This window comes from Drosophila novamexicana, unplaced genomic scaffold (assembly GCF_003285875.2).
Source record: "Drosophila novamexicana strain 15010-1031.04,08,12 unplaced genomic scaffold, DnovRS2.1 tig00000485-arrow-pilon, whole genome shotgun sequence".
NCBI classification, from domain to species: domain Eukaryota; kingdom Metazoa; phylum Arthropoda; class Insecta; order Diptera; family Drosophilidae; genus Drosophila; species Drosophila novamexicana.
The window spans coordinates 1,782,894-1,806,099 of record NW_020824808.1 but is presented as its reverse complement, the minus strand read 5'-3'; the positions used below and the strand labels follow the sequence as shown (position 1 = coordinate 1,806,099).

General features: G+C 42.8%; 3 protein-coding genes across 7 annotated transcripts; 2 read left to right on the top strand and 1 right to left on the bottom strand.

Moving 5' to 3' along the window:
• The first annotated feature begins 609 nt into the window (after nucleotides 1-609).
• LOC115761538 lies at nucleotides 610-11,608 on the top strand. 5 transcript variants are annotated; one of them, XM_030703320.1, is made up of 15 exons: nucleotides 611-1,844; nucleotides 1,908-1,994; nucleotides 2,058-2,236; nucleotides 2,303-2,464; nucleotides 2,550-2,695; nucleotides 3,279-3,861; nucleotides 3,928-4,722; nucleotides 4,793-4,819; nucleotides 5,459-5,539; nucleotides 5,601-5,725; nucleotides 5,788-8,283; nucleotides 8,359-9,171; nucleotides 9,236-10,131; nucleotides 10,959-11,148; nucleotides 11,214-11,608. In XM_030703320.1, exons 1-15 carry the CDS (start codon nucleotides 1,134-1,136, stop codon nucleotides 11,582-11,584), a joined length of 7,662 nt encoding a protein of 2,553 aa, XP_030559180.1. In that variant the 5' UTR covers nucleotides 611-1,133; the 3' UTR covers nucleotides 11,585-11,608. The 5 variants fall into 5 exon arrangements, 4 of the variants coding, with proteins under 4 accessions (XP_030559180.1, XP_030559179.1, XP_030559178.1 ...); XM_030703319.1 differs by having other exon boundaries at nucleotides 2,046-2,236; XM_030703318.1 differs by having other exon boundaries at nucleotides 5,788-9,171.
• A 236-nt stretch (nucleotides 11,609-11,844) lies between these two features.
• LOC115761539 (protein MEMO1) lies at nucleotides 11,845-15,360 on the bottom strand. Its single transcript, XM_030703321.1, has 6 exons — nucleotides 15,214-15,360; nucleotides 12,998-13,079; nucleotides 12,865-12,933; nucleotides 12,685-12,797; nucleotides 12,504-12,615; nucleotides 11,845-12,426 (listed from the first exon to the last, which is right to left on the bottom strand). Exons 1-6 carry the CDS (start codon nucleotides 15,260-15,262, stop codon nucleotides 11,964-11,966), a joined length of 888 nt encoding a protein of 295 aa, XP_030559181.1. The 5' UTR covers nucleotides 15,263-15,360; the 3' UTR covers nucleotides 11,845-11,963.
• On the top strand, nucleotides 13,765-15,021 carry LOC115761540. Its single transcript, XM_030703322.1, has 2 exons — nucleotides 13,765-13,927; nucleotides 13,990-15,021. Exons 1-2 carry the CDS (start codon nucleotides 13,854-13,856, stop codon nucleotides 14,783-14,785), a joined length of 870 nt encoding a protein of 289 aa, XP_030559182.1. The 5' UTR covers nucleotides 13,765-13,853; the 3' UTR covers nucleotides 14,786-15,021.
• Nucleotides 15,361-23,206: the final 7,846 nt, after the last annotated feature.

Below are 23,206 nucleotides of genomic sequence, written 5' to 3'. Positions count from 1 at the left end.
GTAATAAGATTTCAATTTACATATTTAGTGGTTCAAAAGGGCATATATTTCTTTCATTTAAATGTTAGGGGATTAACATGAGCACTCCCAGGCCCAGAACAACTTTTATTGCATAACTTTAGGCGGCAAATTATTCTATAATTGTATGTATGTCCCGTAAATCATGCACAAGACCAATTACACTCTATGTGTAAGTGATAGCACTACATAATAATAAAAAAAATGTAGACGCTTTAAGCCCCGATAAAAACATCTTTGTCAACATAGAGATTGACAAAAATGGTCACTACACATTAGGTATTCCATTATATTAAATATTTGAACCTAAGAGCATTTAAAATATCATATTATTATTATTATTAAATTACATGCAATAATGTAGTAGTTGGTATATTCAAATGCAATTTTTGTTTGTAACGTATATTTCGCACTCAATGTCTCCACCTGCTTATGTCAATACTGGTCTATCGATAACACACCAATTGTGTATGTATATCGTCGACCACTATTCGTCTGATCGACCGCAGTGCAACGCTGAGCCAATACAAACACGCTCACGTACATACACACACACGCACACACACACTGTGAAGGCAGAAAATTGCAATTGCACCGAACGGACGACGAGCGAAACAAAAACGAAAAATCCCAAACATTTCACTTGTTTAATAAATCTATATACTTAACTGCACAGCAGTCGAATTAGGCTAAAAGCGCTTCAAGGTAATCGTATCAAATTGTCGAACGCCAAGAAACGCGCACAGCTCGTTGAAGGCGCGCGCGTTTGGGAAAAAACGCGTTGCGTTCTTTTCATTTTGCTGTATGTGAGAGACTTCTTCGACACAACACACACATAAATACACACAAACACAGACTCGCCAGCAACAGCAACGAAAACGACGGTCGGTTGGTCGGTCGGTCGGTCGAGACGAGGCGAGTGAAAGTGTCTCCACCACGGAAGTGCATCTGTGATTTGTATAATAATGCGTCGCACATACTCAAATTTTTGTTACGCGAAAAGCCATGGCTACGTTTTAGCCTAATTGACGTAGGGGCTCAATGTTAAGAAGTGTGACCAAAAATAAATACAAATAAAATATATAAAAAATACAAATTTCTAAAATTAAATAAACATGGCTGAACAAGTGGAAAAGGCATTGACGTACATCAAGACAATGCCTGTTACCACCACGTTACAGGTGCCAGACGCAGCAGATGCAGCAGCCGCAGCAACAACTTGCATGAATTGTTGCAGCAACGAGGACGACGCCAGTCCCAGTTGCAGCGGCAGCAGCAGCAGCAGCGGCAGCTCCAAGCCGAAGGGTGCCAAGGCCAAAATCCGTACCAGCAGCATCGATGCGAATGTGGTGGCTGCCGCCGAGGCTGTTGTCAACGGTGAACTGGACGCCGCCTCTTGCTATCATGTGAGCATGAAAATGTCCATTGATGCGGCCACCCCGCGCATTTGTGGCGACACCATGCCGCTGAAATGTGATGCATTGGCGGCAATGCGAGAGGCGCTCAGCGCCAACAAGCCATTGCCCCTCCAATCGAAGCAGGCAGGTAACAAAGCCAGCCAGCACCCACCACCGTGTCAGCTGCTGGAGCGTCTCAATTTTCCCGAGGGCAACATTATAAACACGCTGCACACGATACTGGCGCTGCCGCCGTTCGATCCGTACGCGCCAGCGCCAAAATCGGATGTAGTATACAAGGAAGTCGTTACGCTAATGCAATGGAGCCTGCGCGAGGACAATGTTATCGAGATGGAGCTAAGCGATAAGTTGCTCCACGAATGCAAGCCCAAAAGCAATGATCCAAACGAAGAAAGGCGCTCGTATTTGGTATGTACAGCAGAATTCCATTCGATTGTGTACACAAGTTAATTGAGTTTTCGCAACTTGCAGATGGCTATTGAGAATATGCGTTTATTCTCAGAGGATCCAAAGATCAATCCATTGCGCAGTGCCGACGGACATCATCGTGCAATTACGGTGTGCTTCTATTGCCTTGAAACTGTCATGCTGAAGCCTAATCCATTGCAGCTTTATTTTCAGAATCTTGCCTTGATATTTGTTAAACATTGTAAGGAGGAGTTCTTTACATTTTGTTCCTGCAAGGAATGTCTCGAATATCGCGAAACAATTATGGCCATTATGATGGATCAATTTAAGGCTGCCCACATGGTCGTCATGCTGCTCGATGTGCTTATTAAGGCATACAGCCCCATGTTGAAGTAAGTTGGCAACATTCCATTCAATAAATAAATAACATACTCTTATGTTGTATATTTCTATTTTAGAAATGATGCTGCCTATAACAAATTCGAGAAGCTATTGGAGTCCAATAAGCAAATCTATTGGATTACAAGCGGTTTTCTCTACGATAAAAATGCCGAATATCTTGATTTTATTGATGATACTGCGATCTCTGATAATATGATATTAGTGCTATTCAGCGCCATGTAAGTTGATCTAATTGTTTGTACTACGCCTATATATATATATATATATCATATTATCAAATATACATTCCTAATTTGCTTGCAGACTGATGGCCAATAATCCGATGCTGCTGCTACAAATACTCGCCTATAATGTTGAGTGCATTGTTAAGGCATTTTCCGAGGGCATGATCGAAATTGCTCAAAATGTGCAGGAGAACGAGAAGATATCTGCCGAAAAGATGCTCACATGTAGGTTGCACACAGTTTAATGAAAAAGAGTGATCAAAATATTGTATTTTATTATACCATACTAATTTTAAATCTGAGACCCTTAGGGTTATACAATGGTCAATTTCGTTTCTCATACTCCTGTAAGGAGCATCACCATTTTCCACAAAATGTGCAGCGCTTTGAATGATTCATCTCAACACCATAGGGTAGATAAATTCTTAACCGCCTTAGTCTAATTATTTCTAGGCTATCTGGTAGTCCAAAATCAGTTTCAATTTAGTTTTAGCATAGTTTAAAAAAATTCTGGTGAAAAGTTTATGTGGAATTTGTCTGATCAAACCACTGAATTATACAGATTTCATAAAAATATAAATTAAATGACGATCCTTACATTTTGACAAAAACATATAAACATCATACTACAATATCAAATATCTTCCATTAGAACGATCGATTGAAAGTTAAGTTATATAAACAATGACGTTTTATGGTTAAGATCAGATTACCCAATCATGCATTGCTATTATTTGTTGGTTTTTTTTCAAACATTTGGATTTCGATTAATTCTGTATTATAACCCACTTAATTTATTTTCATTTAGATTTATTGGACGGCTACTCCGATTTGAACTGCATCTCACAGAAGATTTCACTTAGCCTGTTCGCTTTTGAGAACGATTTTCTGCGCAAGTTCAAGCTCTCCTGGGTGCTATTGTGTCAGCGACTCTTTCAGCAACATGTGTTCAATCCGCTGGGCGACACCATGCTCGCATGCATATTATCGCTGAAGGAGGGCGAGGGCTCATCTCAGACATCGGCGCTGATCAAACGCTATATGCTGTTCGATGAGCATATGCACTCCATTGAGCGCCGCTGGACGGACATTTGGATGGAGCTAAACAAGTTCAACTTGTCGCCGACGGAGCACGATCGTCGCATGGGCCTGCTCGATGTGTATAACATATTCGATAAGGTCGTTATGGATGCCACTTCCTTCTCGCTGCCGGATATCAGTGATGATGAGTTCATAGATTTTCAGCGTATTGTTGATCGTCAGCTGGCTTGGAAGAATATAATGGCATTCACCAAGCTCAAATGGCCCGACGGTTTCTACGATCCGCCAAATAAGCTGGTGCACGAGGACCTATGCAAGAAGTGTAATGCAATGCTGGAACACCATAATGAGTGAGTGATTCATCGATAGAACTGCAGCCTTTTCAACTATTAACAAACATTCTATTTTGTTTCAAGGAACTGCAAATGCATTACTTGCTCCATTGCTGGTACACCTCTAATGCCGCGACAAGCCGGCCATTGTGCCAAGTGCACAACACTCGGCATTGTTGAGAAAGACGCCAAGCTGATGAAATCGAAAATTTTGAGCACCTGTACGAGCGATGAGGCCAAACATAATGTGGCTGCTAGCACAAGCGCCGCAGCCGCACAACAGCGTCGCAGCAGCGAACAGCCGAACGAAGCAGCTGCAGCTATCTGTAGAGCTGGGGATGAGCCGAGTGGTGTGACGTTGCGGCGTCAGGAGATGGATACCGCATTGCGCACCACATATCACGTGGCATGGGCTGTTTTTCAGCATTTGGCCACGCGTAAACGCTATCGCTATGATAGCATCGAGCCGCAGTTCTTTTGCGGAGAAAACTGCCGAGTCTCCGCTTGCCAACTGGCACGCAAAATCCTTGCCAATGAACTTTCTCCGCCACTGACCAAGCATCTATTGCGATGCTTTCAGCCGTTGTCATTTTCGCGCGAGGAGCTGCGCACCACGCTGCCATCATTGATGTTCTTTAATCGCAAGCTGGCACCTAGTCCCGCGGAACTGCAGGAGCTCAAGAATCAGCACTATGTCTACAAGACCTACTGGACCTTTGTGCTGTCGATCTATGCCAATTTCTTTGTCAAGTTCAATTCCTCAGCTACGGACTTTAAGCATCTGGAGCTGCTCAAGGGTGATTTGCGCTTGCGTCCAAACAGCGTCGTCGGTGACAAAGACGATGGACGTTTTGAGCAGTTTTTGGCGCAGGTCATTGGGTATGTTACAATTTTTTAAATTGGTCTCCCATATATGACAAATTATTAATAATATTATTTAACATTTCAGCTACTCGCCTTTCAAGATTACGGACGAGTAAGTTTGATTTTACCTAATTTTTTTTTAAAAGATATACTAATTTTGTGGCCATATGTCGAACGCATTAAAGATCGCATCTCCAACAATGTAGGGCCTAAAAATTCCTGATGTGCATCAACAGTTCTTTGGATATGAGTTTCTTAGGGACTGTCGAATCAGTCAGACGCTGAGATAAAGCCAGCTATCCTTAAATAAGATTTTGTCATATATAGTGTGTTTCAAGAACCATTGGTCAAAAATTTAATTTCTGTATTTTGAAAGGTACATCAAACTTTAAAACAAAGACACATTAGACTATATCATGCATCAACCGTATAAACAACCGGTCAAGCATTAGAGTGTTTGTAAGAAACACAAAAACTTATTACTTGATGACATAACATTATAAACATAAACATTAAAAATTGCTGCTGGATTTGAACCGGAGCATGAATTTTCTTAATTTTAATTTAAAAAAAAAACAAATCTTGCAATCAAAGGAGCTTCTGTTAAAAGTGCCAATCTACAAAATATAGTCAATTGTCAGTCTGTTTCAGGCAATTATACACTTGTGATTAATCTATTGCCTTGAATGCAATACACCTCGATATCGCATGATAGTTTTTATTCATATTAAGTGGTTTTTCCTTTGCCCAGCTTCACACTCGGCGACGCCAACATCGAGAAAATGCAATTTGGCGTGGATCATCTGATGAAGCTGCATGACTCGCAAATGATGTAGGTAGCACATGAATCAAAACAAAAGCACTTAAAATAATATTTCGCCTTTTTTGTGCAGCAAACGGGGTAAACCGGATAGCACCACAAGTCTGGCAAACAAGTCAAAGATAAACGAAACGACGCAGACGGGCGCCGGCAACGACTCGAACAACTCCAAGAAATGCAAGGAAAAGATGCGTAAATGTGAGCAGCTCTAATATAATATCAAGAAACAACTTAAGTTATCATTATTTTGTTTTGCGCAGGCTGTGCTGATTACGCGGACATTGGGGAGCCCTGCAAGGAGAACCACTCGAAAAAGCGTGTCAAGAAGGAGTGCAATCATGCGCGCTTCAACGAGACGCGCGATCGCTTGCGTAAGAAACTCACACAGATTGTCAATGATCGGAAGAGCAAGAGTGGCCAGGAAGCGTCGGCGGTGGCCAAACCACTGGTGCCAAAGGTGCAAGCCGTCGAGCCAGCTGCAACTAAAAGGCCGGATCCAGTGACCACACAGCAGCCGCCCACACTCAAGGTGGTTGCCTCGGCGCAGGTGCAGGCGGCCACACGTAAAATGCCCGCTGCAGCAGCGGCAGCAGCTGCTGCTGCCGCCGCGGCGGCACTCAACGAAATTGGCGAGAATATTGAGGATGGCGATAATAGTCTGCTCTGTTTGGACAGTCTCTGCAAGAGCATACAGATGCACACGGATGCCACGGCTAGCGGCAGTGGCAGCAGCAGCGCTGGTAGCTTGCCCGCCGACCTAAGCAATTACAGCAAAGAGGAAATGATGCAGGATTTTGCCGAATTTCTGGGCAGCTATACACGCGAACAGGACCAAAAGCGCTGGATCAATGAGACGCTAAATTTCATTGAAGGCAAACCGCAGCAGCCGCAAACGACAAATCCCAAGAAGGCAGCCAAAAAAGCTAAGCAAAAGCAGCGAAAGGAGGAGGAGAAACGCATCAAGGAGCTGGAGGATTTGCGCAGTCAGTTCCTCGATATCTATTTCAAGGAATTCATTGACAAATATGAAATGAAAACCTTAACGGCTGCTGGCGGCCGCAAACGCGAAAAGAAACGCATTGCCGAACTGGAGGCCAACATTAAGAATCTGCAGCGTGCCAAGGCCAAAGTGGAAACAGTTATCTTGGAGCTTATTGCTACTGTTAAGCAGGCGAACAGCGAATTTAAGTTCTCCTATCTGCCCACCAAGGAGCAGCAACTAGCCAAGCTGGCTCAGCTAGACGAGATTTTAAAGGGTGGTCTTATAAGCACAACAATGGATACATTACCACCACCAGCAGCAGCTGCTGCCACAGCAGCGCATTACCCCAATTTTATCAGCTCAGCCGCGTACTTTCCACCTCACATTGGGTCATCCCACACACCCGTGTGCTATGCCCCACCTCATCCGCAACAACAGCAGCAGCAACACTTGCCGCGTGATGTGATCGCCGCCATGGCGGCCAATGCCATAACCGCTGATCCATCCAAGCGCATCGTCACCATACGTCGCGTACAGCTGCCGCACGCCGGCGGCGAGCAGCAGGTGACCGTTGTGGCGAAGGGCAGCTCGCCGGATGAGGACAAGCTGCTCTATACCTTTGTCAACGGTCACATGGTGGCCTCTGCTGTCCAGCCAATGACAAGGAACCCAGCGCCGGTTGCGCCAGCTGCGGCGCCTATGCCAGAGAAGAGCGCTAAGGCCAAGAAAAAGGAGGCTAAACGGGCAGCCGCAGCGGCTGCGGCAGCAGCAGCAGCCGCCGCCGCCGCTGCTGCTGCTGAACTGGAGGCAAAATCAAAGAATAAAAAACCAAACAAAAAAGCAGCGCCAACAGCAATCGCATCCAGTTCTAGCTCCGGCAGCAGCAGCTCCAAGTCGCAGACGCCGCAAAGCAGCGCCGTCAACACGCGTGAGAACTCTGTATGCAGCATCAAGCCCAAGGCAACGGTAAACAAGAAGACGGCGGCCAAGAATGCCAACAAAAATGTGGTCGAAGTGCCGCCCCCCAAACAAATGCCAGTGCAGGCGCAGGCACAGCCCGAGACGGCGCCGGCGCCGGAGTCTGTTAAAAGACACAAGCGCCTAAAACCACGTCTGGATCAGGGTCAGTTAGATAACAATCCGTTCAAATCTTTGCATGTGCAGGACTCTTCGGATGGTGAGTGGGAAACGGGCAGCGAAGCGGAACAGTATGTGGAGCCGCCTGTGGTTGCACCGCCGCCGCCAGTGAAACCACAAGTCAAGCAAGCCATTGCGCCCAAGCCAGCGGCAGCTATGCCAAATTCCAAGCAAAAGCCGGCGGCGCCCATCAAGAAGCCTAAAGCTGAGGCACCGCCACCTCGTGCGCAGGCACCTCAGCAGCAGCAGCAGCAGTCAAACAAATCGACGACAGCGCCAGCCGCTAATCAGCGCAAGCAAACGTCCCAGCAGCAGCCGCCGCCGGCGCAGGCTAAGAATCAAAGCCAGCGTGCGTCCGAGTCACATCTAAATGGCAGCACGCGCAAGTCTAAATCCAGTCATGGACAAGGACTTACGCAGGCAGCGGACAGAAACGGCCAAGCGGTCAATGGGCATCGCGTGTCGCAATCCCGTGGCGGACGAGGCAGTGGACGCTCTAAGCCAGCAAATGGCAGCCAGCAGTCACAGCAGCATGTGAACAGCAATAGCACCTGCTCCTCGAACGCCGCGGAGGGCGGCGGGCAGAGTTCAAAGCGTTCGCAGCGCGGCAAGCGCGGACATCGTGGTCAGAAACAGGGTAAAATCTTTTACAACTCGCTGAAGATGGCCAGCACTAATTCAAATCTCAATCCGAATCTGATTGCTTTTCCAGAGGATCTCTCGGGCATACCCCATAACATGGGCTATTTCAATCCCAACGAAGTTGCCATACCACCGCCGCTGCCACCGCATGCCGGCAGCTATGCCAGCACGCTGGTCCAACAAATGCAGCATCTGCGCATTGGCAGCGGCTCTTCCAGCAAGCAGCAGCAACAGCAGCAGGCCAATTGCAGCATCATGGATCAGTTGAACCGCGGTGTACAGGTGGAGCATCTTTCACTGCCGCCTGGCATAACGCTAACCAAGGTGGATCCAGCCAAAAGCGAACAATTGCGCCAAAAAAGCGAGTCCATACGGAAGCTATCCAAGCCGTTGTCTGAGCAGCAGCAGCAGCACCACTCGCTGCAGCAACAGCAGCATCAGGCACATCTCATGGGCGGCTACTATGCCGGCAATGCGGCGGGCATGGATACCGCCGGTGGCGTCATAATGGTGGAGGCCAATCCGCGCTTGAATCGCTCTAACTGCCAGCCGCTAAATGCGGCGCCCAATGGCAATAACAATGTGGCAGCTGCAGCTGCTGCCGCCACTGCCAGCGGTAAGTCTTCGCGCCGACGTCGCCGCAACCGTGGCAAGTCGGGCGGCAATGGTGTGGGCGGTGGCGCCGCCCTTGGCAACAAGCAGCAGCGTGCTGGCAACTTAGACAGCCAGCAGGCACAGCAGCACACGCTCAGCCCAGCGCCCATTATGGAGGCGAGTGCTGGTGGTAGCATCATAACGCTTCGTAACCCCATGTTCCATCAGGGAGTCAACAATGGGCCCGTGCCGGGTGCCATGTTGCCCAATCTGAATCCCATTCCGCCAGGTACAGGAACACAATGCTTATGCTCATGCTTAAAAATATAATATTTTTTCGTTTTTATTTTCAGTTCGGGCTTATGGCGCGGGTCTGCCAATTGCCGCACCAATGCCCATGGATCAACCGGCCGCGATTATTAAAAATGAGAACGGCATGTTCACCATACGCAATCCGGCGTTGCATCAGGCTGTCACCAATGGCCTGGCCATGGGTGGTTATCGCCAGTTCGGCAGCAATGTCAACTACTACACGCCACAGGAGGCGGTGGCCGAGGCGGCGCGTGCCACACAGCAGAAGCTATCGTCGCCGCCATTGGTTGTCACACCCGTCGGCAGCGGCGGCGGCGGCGGCAACGCTCCAAATCCATCAACAGCTCCAGCTGCGCCCACCAATTTCTCATACTTTTCCAGTGGCTCAGCCAGTGGCGGCAGCAGCAGCAACAGCAGCAGTGGCGGCGGTGGTGGCATTGTCGACACGCACAACAATATCAGTATTAGCTGCACAAACGTTTCCCTGGGCAGTCCTGGTCGTCTGGTGGGTGATGCGGCCGTCATTGCCCGTCCAAAGCAGGCGCAGAAATGTTTGTCCGCCATTGGTAGCGAGCTGAAGCAGAAGACCAAAGACAACAACTCGTCCGCGTCGAGCCACTGGTCCAGCTTTGGCCAGCCAACAGCATCGGAGTTTGGTGCCGCCGGTCCAGCGGGCTCCACGCTCCAGGAGAAATACCAACAATCGAGCTACTACAATGGCTTCGAGGTGTTCCCCTCGTCTGTGGCAGCTGGTGGCGCCGGGCCTGGTGCTCCTGGTGATTGTCACATGCATCATAATTGTGGCGATGATTCGCCGCCGCCAACCATCACCGGTTTCAATTCCTATCTTGAGGGCATACCAAACACTGGCGTCATACGCTATGACGATGCGGCGTTCCTCAAGAATTTGATACCGGGCCAGCATCTCAACAACGAGGTGCGTTCCTGCGAGCCACTCTGGCCAAGTCAAACGAATATGTTCCGAAAGGATCATGTGCCATTTGAAAAACTATCGCCAACATATTTCTCTTTCTATTCGTCTTAAATGAAGTTCGATATATGTACATTTATATATATATTTAAGTGGGTTTCTTGCTGTGCTATATAAGAGTCAGAGTCTTTTGAGTTTCATCACATATTTATATGCATCAAAAATATTTTGGTGTAATATAATTTTTGAGAGCATTTTAAGAATTGTGATTGTTATATTTTATTTAGTTCCTCCAGTTTTTTATAACAATCAAATTGTGAAAGTTAAGAAAAAAAAATATTTAAAATATTCAGTTCAATTATATCGATTAGTGAAGTTTAAAAATCATATAGAAAACTGTTGAAAATTCTGATTTTTGTTTCATCAATTTTTCGATGTTTTTAAATTCTAATTGGAATGCACAGAAAGAACTTAGCCAATGCGAATAATTTGAGAGCTGAGAAATATTAAAACATTTTATATGCATCAAAAGTATATATTTTAGGCTATAAACTTGCTCTGTAACTTGCGTTCCTTTCTATTAGTCAGAATCGCCGAGCGACCTCATATTTCTCCCGATTTCGATCGTTTGCAGTTCTGATTAGAGTTTTTATGCAACTGATCAAAGATAAGCCGAGGCATAAAAATGTATAACAAAATTCTGAAACATAGAATGTTTGCATCCAGCTTTTCTTCATTCTGATTGGCATATAAAACAATTTAGCCATTGCGATTAATTCGTTTCGATGCGACTTCGATAAATCCTTTATTAATTTGTATACTTTTTCTCACAGGTCTCCATACACAACATATCGGAGTCCAACTTCACGCGCAACAACACATCCCCATCGCCACATCACGTGGAGATAACAACCGTGTTTGGCAATCGCTCGTGCTCCACAAATGCCTACGAGCAACAGCAGTCATCGCAGGCCAGCGCCTGCAACAGCTACTGCGACAATGTGGCCGCCGATTTTGGTAGTGGTAAGTCCCATATTGAATCCTGTCTCAGTTACACACATTACTCAAGTGCACTTTATGCTCTGCAGACTCCAGCCACCTGTTTGTGCAAGGTAATATGCTGACACGTTTACCACAACCGTCCGCGGCGGCGGCACAGGATCCCTTTGGCTATGACTTTGAGCCGGCGCCTGGCTCAAAGCCCGCCAGCGTTGGCAGCGACTTGAATGAATTCTTGCGTCGCAGTCCGCACAGCCAGCGCACGTCCCCCTACAGTCACGACGAGAATGTGGCACTCGAGGCATTTGTGCAGAACATGAGCGCCCTTCAAATAGCAAGCGCCGCGGCTAGCGATGCGGAACAGTGCGCGCGTCTAAATGGAGCAGCAGCCGCTGCGGGAGATGCGGCCGTAGCAGATGCAACAGCGGGTGGCGGTGGAGTTGGTGCTACTTGGTGGTAAAGTGGCAATGACCATGACAACTGTTGCTTCAATGTCAACAATACAAACACAAACACACACACACAAACATCGTTCACATACATCCGCGCGCCCGTGTTGGCCAACATAACGCAAACATTTCATTGATAAGGCGAAAACAAAAAGAAAACAAAAAAATACCCTTTGAAATCATTAAAAATGGCTTAGATGTCAATTGCGATGTTTCAGAAAGCAAAAAATACAAATAAAAGCAAATTAAATTAAATGGAACTCGATTTTCGGCTTTATTCTTCATACAATTTGCTGCTAAAAATTATAATTATAAAACTTGAATTTCAGCTACAAAATCCAACGCAACTAAATAAGCCTAGACAAAATACTTTTTGTTTTCATTGTGTTTTTAATTCTCAAAGATGAGCGAACCGGAGGCGTAGCTAACACTGGAATCCTCCATGTCCAGGCACTGGCTGCTCTGCGCGTACTTGAGAAATTTAAAGCTCATATTTTTAAATCCCTGATCCTGCAGGGCTTTAATAGCGCCTAGCATAACGCCAATAGGATGACGTCCGCATATCGTATTATTATATTTGCGCAAGTACTCTGTAAACGCTGCCGGGCTAAGCTTCTCGATGATGTCCATACCCTGCTTGTCCAGCTGCTCGATGCACTTGTGTATAGGACCGCAGGAGCGATCATAGTATGTGTAACTGAAACGTTGGCCCCAATGGCAAAAATCGGAAGATATCACAAATAGATTCGTTGGATCCATAAAATAATTGGCCAACAGGCTGCCATACTGTGCCTCCTGCTCGGGATTCAGTGAACCGACAATTATAGGCACAATGGTGAACTGGTCCTTAAAGCTGAAAGTGTTTGAAAGAAAATATATAAAATGTATTGAAAATTTGATTTTATATTAAAATGGGCAGCTGCTACTTACTCCTCCATTACTTTGGCTATGTAAGGCAAATGCATTTCTATGGAGTGCTCATCCTCGTCAGATTTCATGTCCATCCAGGAGAACTGACCCGTCTTTTCCAGCTCGGCATTGACTGCAATTGTTGTTAATACAATGTATTAAATAATATTAATATAAATCAAACTACTTTCAGATCTCGCACCTTGCGTATCAATTTTGAGATCATATAATGGTGTCCTACACTTTTTCGCTACCGATAGGGCACAGCCGCGTAGTCGTACATGATGCGATGGACCCAATATGAATATGCGTTTACTGCAGAAATCAAGAAAGGCATCAGCTCAGTGGCATATGCATTCTGTCTGGCTTAGATTCCACTTACACGACAACGGGGCTCACTTGGCGATAGGCAAATGCACCGCAGGCACCACAATAAGCATAGCCGGCATGTCTAAAACATTAATTAATATATACAAAAAACTGAGATGCCAATTCGGTTAGTCAATCAGACTTACGGTGCAATAATGGCACGCGCCGGTCCATGCGACAAGTCTGCAGCACCCAGCCAGCGATCCAATTGCCTGGAGAGATCCGAGCCTGCAAAATATAATAAATAAAGGTAGACTCATTATATATCACTATATTAAATCTTTTTTAACGGCTCAGCAGTATCGTTAGGCAAGGGTAATTTTTCGATTAGCCTAGGGAAATTCACTAGGGATAGTTGAAAAATGTAACAATCTTTTTTAATCTAAAGTAATCATTTGTTTATTCAATCGTTTCTTACTATTAAGACTAAAGCTGGGACCATTTGAAAAAATTGTGGATTTTTTTAGAATGCGTTCGGGATATTGTGGAGTGTTGGAAATTTCGACCACCGTTTTAGGGATAGTGATATATGGAAAATTCCTTAATTAATTTAAATATGTGTACATTACAGTTCAAGCTAGCTTCATTTGATTTAGGGAAATTCGAGATCTGTTTTTAATATGAGGTTTAAAAATCATTGATTGATTTATCTGCATTCAACATACGGATTAAGTATAGGTATATAAGTGTAATTTCTTCTTTTTAGTTTTATTCGGCATTGATTTGTATTTAAATTTATATTTAGATTAAAGCGGAAATTGGTTTCAATTAAAATTAGAAATATATTCGAGTTATTTCAATTAAAACTCAGGGGATATTAAATGGTTATGCATGTCGGAACTCAGTAAGCCCGGGGTTGCCTAGAAACATAACAAACAAGTTTCCTTGTATACATATTTCAAATTTCAGTTTTGATTAAACTGCGCTAACAATATACACGAAAATCATAATATTAAATTATATTCATATTATATTGTATTCAAATTTAAGTTGCTCGCAAATATGGATAAAGCTAAACAAAGCGATGAGCTATTACTTCGTATACGAAATGAGCTGACAGCCATTCTGGAGGAAAAGTGAGTACCACATATAAGATATATATGTATTACAAATAGATCAACCTTTATGTTGATTCCAGTAATAGCAACGATCCGAAGCGCAGGATTTCATACGAGGATCTTATGAAACCTACACCGCTGCCCTCTTTGGAGCCTAGCAAAAACAAAAAGAAAAAGACTTCGAGTAAATTGCAAATATATCATAATCCTCAATCGCATCGCCAGTCAATTGGTGGCAAATCGATTACCATGAAGCCATCGAATGCACGCCTGAGCGCTGGCCAGAAACCGTCTAGCGAAGAGTTGTCATCATCAACATCGATTGGTACATCGAGTGCTACATCGTTCCGAGACATGCTGCCCACCTTGGACCACAGTTTAACTGCGGAGTTTCTGGAGTCTCAGAGTGCTAAGTCCATAGATGAGGATATGCAGAAAATGCAGCTGGAATTGGGCAAAAGCTATGAATTGTTTCAGGACATTGGTGAGAAATTTGAAGCAATCAATTTTAGTGGTCTCAAGTCACGCATACGCAACTTAAATTTAAATAATATGCCAAGTGATATCGGCAAAGCCACAACTAACGAGCTACAGAAAATGTTCGAGTCCAGGTTCGTCCAGAATCGTTTGGACAAGTTAACCGCAAATGTAGTAGACGATTTTCGCCGTCATCCCGGCGAATTTGGCGATATACCCGAACTGAGCAAATTCTTCCAGGCCTGCTCACAACTGGAGCACGGTCTGGACACCCTGAAGCAACAGCGCAAGCGCACCAACGAGCTGGAGAAGCGTATGTGTTGGGCCACTGAGATCGCCTACGATCGCATGGCGGAAATTCGCAATTCAGTGGGCGACAAGCCGGAATCTAATTTCTAGGCAGGTTTCACATTTTAACAATAACATTGTTCAGATAGTAAAGATATATCTAGAACGGTAAAGCTTGTAATAGCTGGAATAAATATATCTTGTGAAGAACATACATTTTACCGATAAATAGTACCGAGTAGTTCGATTCAGCAACAAGCATACAAAGCTATGCCAAAATTTCTATCCAATATAAAATGAGAAAATAATATTCTTTTAAAGATTACAAATAGAAAATCTTTCCATTTTCTGCATTGTGCTTAGCCTGCAAAAGTGGGCTTGGAAAATAATAATAAAACTTATTTGATTTCTCAAGCATTTTGTAAATCAATTTAAGCCAGTCTCTTATAACCTATGCAACTCATCCAATTTTTTTCTATTATATTGCTTGAAGAACAAAAGGGTCAAAGACATCGATATAAAATAATTTGTTTTGTTACCGGAATCTGTGTACCAGCTTCCTGCGTGCGTTGCTCTCCTGACGGACATGTTGATTTTGGTGCTGTGCGTAAAATAAGCCTTCGAAAATAATTTTTGTTAAGCCAAATTAATTAATTTTCCACGCCCGCACTTGTCTTTGTGCCTCTTCGTTTTATGCAAAAGTCACGGAACACAAATACAAATGCAATGTGCATTCTTTGACATCGAAAGCAAGTACTTATGTACTTATCGTTATCGATACCCGCGCCAGTATCGTCCAAACCCAACGCAAGTCGCATCAAGCGTTGCGCGTTTGTTAGTCGGTCTTACTTTAATATTTAAAGTTTAAATAGCGCCGAAAACATTTTCGTGTCCAATTAGTGTGAGTGTAAAAGGAATATGTTAACATTTTGGATTAATTAATGTGTCAGAGCAATTTTTATGTGGTCATTTGGCATTGCGTTCGCATCTGAGTGTGCACTAGAGCGTAAACATGAGAATGGTTGTTATGCGCTAAGAAGAAGCATAAAAGAGAATATATTTTGTGCAAGTGGATGGAAAAGAAAAATTTTGTAGTTAACAGTGCAATTCGAAATAAATCGTACAAAAAGAGTACGCAATATATTGTCAGGTGTGTTAAATAAGATCCAATATCAGTGTTCATATACATTTACATATATTATTAGTAATACGCGGCAAATGAGTAGCATCGCGGCAATGAGTAGCATCGCGTCATTGCTGTACTAAAACTAAAAATTGCCGTATTCGTATTCCGCCATTTTGAAAGCTGCGAGTCAAAAGTGGAATTTGGACGCGTTGCTGGTAAAAAAAATTGTTGAAAAATATATAAAAAGTACACCGATTTTATGAAAAATGCATGGAATTTGTTAACAAAGCTAGCCGGCAAATGTTTGTCTATGAATTGTGCGTTTGGCAATGTGTTTAGCACGTGAATTTTGTGCAATTACAAAATCGCAAAAACGCGAGAGCCGCGGCCGCCACCGTCGCTGCCGCCGCCACCACAATGAAGAAAAACGAAATGAAAAATATATAAAAAATGAAAAACTAGTGCGCTGTTGCTGCAGCAAATTTAATAACAAAAATATTTTGTATCTATACGCATTTTGTGCGGGTTGTACATCGTCACTTAATCTTTAATATGGATAAATGTATGCTTCTTCTTTTTGTTTTCGGCCAGCGTGTGTATGCTTATGAGTCTCTCTATAAGTGTGTGCGCGATAAACGTGTACAAGAAAAAAATTTAAACGTGCCGAATTTCGTTTGAATTTTTAAAGCCGATGTACACGCGCTTATATATATGTTTACTTATATATATATATATTAAGTAGCGCTGCTAAGTAAGCCAGTGTGTATAAGAGTGTGTGTTTATGCGAAAAAGCGAGTGATAGCAATAAATAATATTTTATTGTTGCCAGTACGCAAAACATAAATAAATTGTGCAATAATGTTTGCCATACAACGCGCGCGCACAAACACACGCAATATTTACACCAATTTTTGCATGTGTCAGTGTGAGTGTACTTGTTTGCGTGTGTGTGTTGATTTTTGCCCGATGCCGAATGACAATATACACGCAAGGTTCACTGCGCAACGCCCCTGTACCTTTCAAATCCACCACTCCCCCGCCCCACACTTGTGCAACGTGCTGCCTAACGCCGATGCTGCTGCTATGTCTCATCGTTGTTATTTTGCCGCCGCCACAGTTTTGTTCGAGTGAACAAACAAACCAGCGGAGCAAGCGAGAGAGAGCTAGCGGACCTAAAGTCAGCCAAGCCGTGAGGTCTCCGCCAGCCCTTCCAGTAAGCGAATGACATATTTCAACAGCATTTCTGTTGCTGTTTGCTGCGCCGCGTCGGGTCGCGCCGAGCTGCGTTTGTTTGTTAAGCCCAAAGAGTTTCGAATCCTTTAAAGGGTGAAAGTGTATAAATTTTCACTGTACTTGAAAGTTCGTGCAAATCGTGTGAGCGAGACGAAAGCTTTGAACACTTTAAAAACCCGTTAAAGCTTCTTGCTCTCTGAGAACGGGTGCGCATTAAAGTTTCTGTTTCTGTTCCCCTTTCGAAATGGTCTGGTCAGCCCGTTTTGTTCTATAAATAAATACCGCCTGCCGTTTCATTGTGACTTTGTTCCCAGTGGCCTGCAACACCGCCACCGCCTGCATATTGATTGAAAAAAAAATAAATAAATAAAAACTTTTGCACTCTACACTCGTCTGATAGTCATATGGGTATTGGTAGTGGAGGTATCGATGCTAGTCCCGTTGGTCTGTGTATATGCACATTGTTTTTGTTTTGCAATTTATGCATACATAAATAAATAAATAGCTACAATGCGCGCACGTAAAAAAGAGTTTATAAAATGTTGCTGCTGTCGATGTCCATAAATATTTTACTCACACACACACAGTTGGAAACCCATTGCTATGTTGCCCTACCCCCCCCCTCAACCTTACCCTTGTAGGCCAATGAAATTGGCGCTTGTTTCTAGTTTTATTACATTTTTTCGCTTGTCATGTTTTCCATCGTTGTTTCGTTCTGGCGCCCCTGCTGTACCCGTCCGCGCACACATACATACAGATACATTTTTGTTCGCCTGTCTGCGCTGTGTAATCATATATATGTATATATTTTTTTTGTTGGCACCGCCTGCCCCTATCCAGTTTGTGTCTATTTCGCATTTTGCATTGTTATGAATTTTCTCTTTCTCTAACGATCATGATTTTTATTTATTTTTTGGTTAGGCAAGTGGCAGACTAGACAAACTCGAGAATTATCTTGGGTTTTCTTCTTTCTTGTACATATATATAAAAATATATTGTCCATTAATTTTGAACCTGAAAAATGCCACTCGAAAATTTTCCTTTGGCCCACTCAAATAAAGAACAATAAAGGTTTATTGTGTGCAGTTATGTGTGTGTAGTTATCTGCTATCAATGTGCATGCAGTCGTGCTCTCCTTTCTACCCATCCCCAGCCCCGTTACAGCTATCGTGCGCTTATCATTTTGTGTTTGTCGTTCATTACCGTTTGTTTGTTGCTGGCTGCCAATGCCTAAAAAAAGCAAAGAAAAGCAGACCACACACCTGCGACAGGAATTTCACACATTGAAAATTGCAAAACAAAGAGCACTAAAATAGACCGCAATCGCTTAAACTGTATTTCCTATGAAACAAATTTAAATATAAATACAGTGAAAGCTTTCTTAAGCAGACACACACAGTTCAAAGAAATAAAGGCCTTAAAGATAGAAATAACAGTAAAACAGGAAATACTCCTCTAATAATATTTTTTTCAAAATAATACATTCCTATTTGTGCTGTCTTAAAAATAGTTGGATTAGATATCTGAGCACAGATTGACAATAAATAGTGTTATTAATTGCAGACGGCCTCTAAAATAGCCCGAATTTAGCGGGAAAATAGCTGAATTGGCAACACTGGTAGCGGGTGCTGTCCATTAGTAAAGCTTTAACTGTACATCTGTATGTATGCACGAAACATTTAAAATAAATGTGCAAACATTTCTTGCTATTGCAATGTGTGTGAGGGGTTGGAGAGGGGGCTTGCTTGTACTGCCTCGCTGGCTGCTTTGTATCATCGATCGATCTGTGGCCAAATTCACTGACGCGCTTTTAGTCTAAATAAAAACATATAAATCAACGCAATACACAATTTGATTGTTGTGCCAAATGGTTTTTAGCAGCAGCAGCTGGCCAAAAGCTAAAAGCGTGCGAGCGAATATAAATTGTTTTGACCAGAGTGACTTGCAATGCTTGCAGTTTTTTTTTTGTGTAAACTCTTTGTTTTTTTTTTATTTACGTCATTCAATCTAAACACAAAGAACTGTTTATTACACACAGCAACATACATGCAGACAGTAAAAACAAAAGAAGCTAGCATTTATGCAAAATGCAAAAAAGCACAACAGAAAGCTTTGCTTAAAACGGATCGACAGCAGCTCTGCCGGCTTCAATGCTAATTCATTAGCAAGCCGAAGTAAAAAGCGCGCCAAATGCGACGTCACGGAACGAAACCGTTAATTCAAAGAAAAAACAAGTTAAGAGCAAGCGAGAGCAAAAAAGATAAAACTTTTGCAGTCGCACTGGCAAATGCAATCAAGTCACTGGGTACAGTACAACTTCACTGAAATAATATATTAACATGAAAAACTGCCTTGGCTAAAATGTTTATCAAAAATAGTTAAATTTTTCTTTATTGATTTAAAGCCAACACTGGCAGACTGTAATGGTGGTAAAGTGCATCATGTTGTAATTTGTTTGTCTGTTTTGCAGGTCCTTATCCCCCCAGACCTGACCCCGACTTGAGCGGAAAGCACACACAACTCGTGCTTTCCTATCTCTCACACACTTACACTCGCACTCATTCTCTTTTTGTGTCTCTGTCTCTTTCCCGCTCTCTCCCTCTCTTTCGCACTGCTTGTTCTACGTATGACTGTTGACTGTTGCAATGGCGTCATCAGCATCAGCGCTTTAAAAAGTTTTTGCCTGCCCCAAGACTCACACTAACACGAAGAATTGAATTATACGTAATTGTGTGTGTATGGATGTGTCTGTAGAGTGTACAAATGCGCATGACTTGTAAATATGTATATTGAAACGTGTTCCTTACACACATACACACGCACACACACACACAGTCGACTCGCATTGACTTGTCGGCTCGAGCCAATGCTTCGTTTTCGTTATTATGGCATTAAGCCAACAAACAATTTAAGCCAACATGAGTTTTTCCTGCCTGAAAAATTGTGGCAAAAAGAAAGACAAAAACAAATGTGCTCTATTCTAGGCTGCCTGACTAAGAAATACCCTGTACGCACGCACGTGTATACCAAATATCAAAGCTTAAACGTTAGACATGACTTATTCTTTTCTTTATTAAAGTAATTGTTTTTAATCTGTTTATGATAACAAGAAAGTACATATCAATTTATGTAACTTTGGCTCATTGTCGAGAAAACTATAACAAATTTAGAAATTTACAGAATATATAGATAAATGAACTGTCAACCAGGTAGACAGATATTTTTAGAGCAAATATGTTAATTAACAATAATTTTAGTTAAGCAATGTCTCTCCACCTGTTAAATACATTTGCACCACAATAATACACCCATTATCAATAGATACAGGGAATTAAAACAGACACACACACACACACACATTGAAAGTGTACTTTTGCTGCTTACTGTTGGGGCTGTTATCGTGTGTCGCTGGGTTGATAAACCGGTTTACTGTCTTGGCTTGGTTTGGCTAAAAAATGAAATAAAGAGATACAATACACCAATCGCCATCGCAGTTTGTGTGTTCTTAGTTCAACTTTTTGCTTGCTGCTGTTAGACAGCCGGCGGCTGTTGCGGCTGCTCAGCTCAGGTAGCAACAACAACAACAACAGCAACAAAAAGAACAACAATAGTTCAGCAGTGAAATGTATCTGCTAGATACGCGGCCAACATTTACTGTACACTCATCTGCGGCGCTTGAGTTTGTGATTTATGTATAATTGTCTGTGATTTACTGTTTGTGTGTATTCATTTTGATATACCAATGCGGCTGTGTGCGTGCGTGTGTATACACACACAAACACACACACATCAACAGGTTTTTTTCTTTTCGACTTTCTCAACTGCGTGGGCGCATGAACACGTTGCTGCATCCTGTGGCAGTCGCACAGAAGTTGCTGCCACTAGTTTTTTTGGTTCACTTGTAAAACTGGTTTTTGGCGCGCTTTCAAATATGTTTTGACTCGGTCTGCGGCTTCCTTTCACTGTTAAATTGTGTTGCCACACAAATTTCGTTCGAAAAATATATAATTCAACTTAATTGCTCGCGAAAAAAAAAATGAAAAAACCACGCGCAATCTTAAGAAATAATCGCAAATGTCTCGAAATTTGTTTTAAAAATAAACAAAGCATAGCCATAGCTCTGCTTGGGTGAATGTTCGATAGGGAATAGTCGGGAGGAGGCGTGTGTGTGTATGGCATATACCACACACATATATCACATACTATATGTATATATGTCATAATTGCGTCGCGTATTTTATTTTTCGTGTTAGCCACATTTGTTATTATCTGAGCATCTGTGCAATTCTATTTTCTCTGTTTATACCCTGAACTCATTAAAAATGGGTATAAGGGTATATTGTATTTGTGCAAAATCCAAATGTATGTAACAGGCAGAAGGAAGCATCTCCGACCCCATAAAGTATATATATTCTTGATCAGCATCAATAGCCGAGTCGATCTAGCCATGTCCGTCTGTCTGTCCGTCCGTCCGTCCGTATGTATGAACGTAAGGATCTCAGAACCTATAAGAGCTAGAGACTTGAAATTTTAGATGTAGATGCTCCTAGCTCCCGCGCAGATCGAGTTTGTTTCCGATAATCGATAACTTAATCCGTTTCCAAGCAATCGATAAAAATCTATATCGATATCCTGTTTTTTGGGCAATTTTGGTAAATAATAAGAGCTAGAGTCACCAAACTTGACATAAAGCTTCTAAAATGGAATATATATATATATTTGATGTTGGAAGAAGAGGGTTCAGGGTATCCCCTAGTCGCGAGCTCCCGACTAGAACCTCTCACTTGTTCTGCTTGACATTGCTATTAATATGATTATGGTTATTATTGTGCTGGTATGTGGTTGTACAGTGGTCCATCGCTAAGTGGAATACTTTGCTAAAATTGAATTTCTACTAGCTCTACCTTCCATACAAAACTAATGATTAAGAAAGAAGCCGGCGTCGTTCGCTTATCGGGGCCTCGAACCCTAAACCTCGTGGCTAGAATTGAAAACTGCTGCTTATTTGAACAGGCGACCTCTCGCTTATTAGTTCGACGCGCAGATACCAATCCTGTTGATGTTACTCAGTCAGTCAGGATAAACTCTTGTTTGTATATTGATTAATAATTCATATTTGTAAGCGCTATGAATCGTGTTGTCTGTATGAATCTCATTTGCAAGCCCTTTAACGCATTCTTATTTCTGTAATTTCCCATTCACGAGAGACATCTGTATTCAGTTCTGTTCAGTTTTGTTGAGTCGAGTCAATTGGCTTTATACGTGATGTGGCAGCCCCATTTGTCTGGTCTGTGCATTTTATGTGTTGCGACACACTAAAGTATCTACACTTGATGGCTTATCAATTATTTTTAAATGTGTTTACCACTCACAGATGTGAATAGTCGTGCTTTATTTGTCTCATAATCATGTATCAGCAAACTCTTAATTGCACCAATTTTTAGCATTTATTGCCATTGATTATGAAATCAAAATTCTTGAGAAATTCAAAAGAAAGATCAAAGATATTGATTTATTTGGTAGAAAAGTCGCCCGGATAATTTGATTCGAACTTCTAGAAATATTCCTTAATTTGTATTTCGTGCTTCAAATTGAAGCGACCTTGCCAATTAAAAATATTATTATATTCGCACCTGGCTTAACACAAAATACTCGATCGCATTGTCGTTTCGCTTATCACGCTCCGGGCTGTGCCAGATACAACGACATTTTTCTATCCTGTTCTATTGCGTTTGATAAGATACGGAAAAAAGAACACGTCAACTAATCCAAAAATCAAATACAATAGAGCAATACCTGAATTGCTGTTGCGGTTGTTACTTGTTGTTACTGTGCCTTGTTGTCCGTCTAATCAAAGCAAACGATGTTGATAAGCGCACACTGGGAACCTCAAGGAACCCATGGAACAAGGGGGCAATGCCATACACACTATATCATGATGTTAATGTGACGATAGCAGCAGCTGCTCGTCCAACAACAACATTCTTTCATACACGAACAATAACATGAGACATACTGCTGACCCAGGCCGTAGCGTTAAATTTCTATGTTCTTGCAGCCCCCTCCCATCGAGCAGCTGGCGGCAGTCAGTGGACTGTGATTGGAATTGGTAAGAGGAGGGGGGTTTTGTTGAGGCAGAGGAGCGTACGTTGCAATCAAATAGTATCTTTATC

Bases quoted from the DNA above. Each gene is read 5' to 3' on its own strand.
- LOC115761538 (XM_030703317.1), top strand. From the start codon at position 1,134: ATGGCTGAACAAGTGGAAAAGGCATTGACGTACATCAAGACAATGCCT. The intron at 1,845-1,907 runs GTATGTACAGCA...CGCAACTTGCAG, and splicing joins AAGAAAGGCGCTCGTATTTG to ATGGCTATTGAGAATATGCG. The intron at 3,862-3,927 runs GTGAGTGATTCA...TTTTGTTTCAAG, and splicing joins ATGCTGGAACACCATAATGA to GAACTGCAAATGCATTACTT.
- LOC115761540 (XM_030703322.1), top strand. From the start codon at position 13,854: ATGGATAAAGCTAAACAAAGCGATGAGCTATTACTTCGTATACGAAAT. The intron at 13,928-13,989 runs GTGAGTACCACA...TGTTGATTCCAG, and splicing joins ACAGCCATTCTGGAGGAAAA to TAATAGCAACGATCCGAAGC.
- LOC115761539 (XM_030703321.1), bottom strand. From the start codon at position 15,262: ATGTCCGTCAGGAGAGCAACGCACGCAGGAAGCTGGTACACAGATTCC. The intron at 13,080-15,213 runs GTAACAAAACAA...TATATTTTGCAG, and splicing joins AAGCTGGTACACAGATTCCG to GCTCGGATCTCTCCAGGCAA. The intron at 12,934-12,997 runs GTAAGTCTGATT...TTAATGTTTTAG, and splicing joins GCGCGTGCCATTATTGCACC to ACATGCCGGCTATGCTTATT.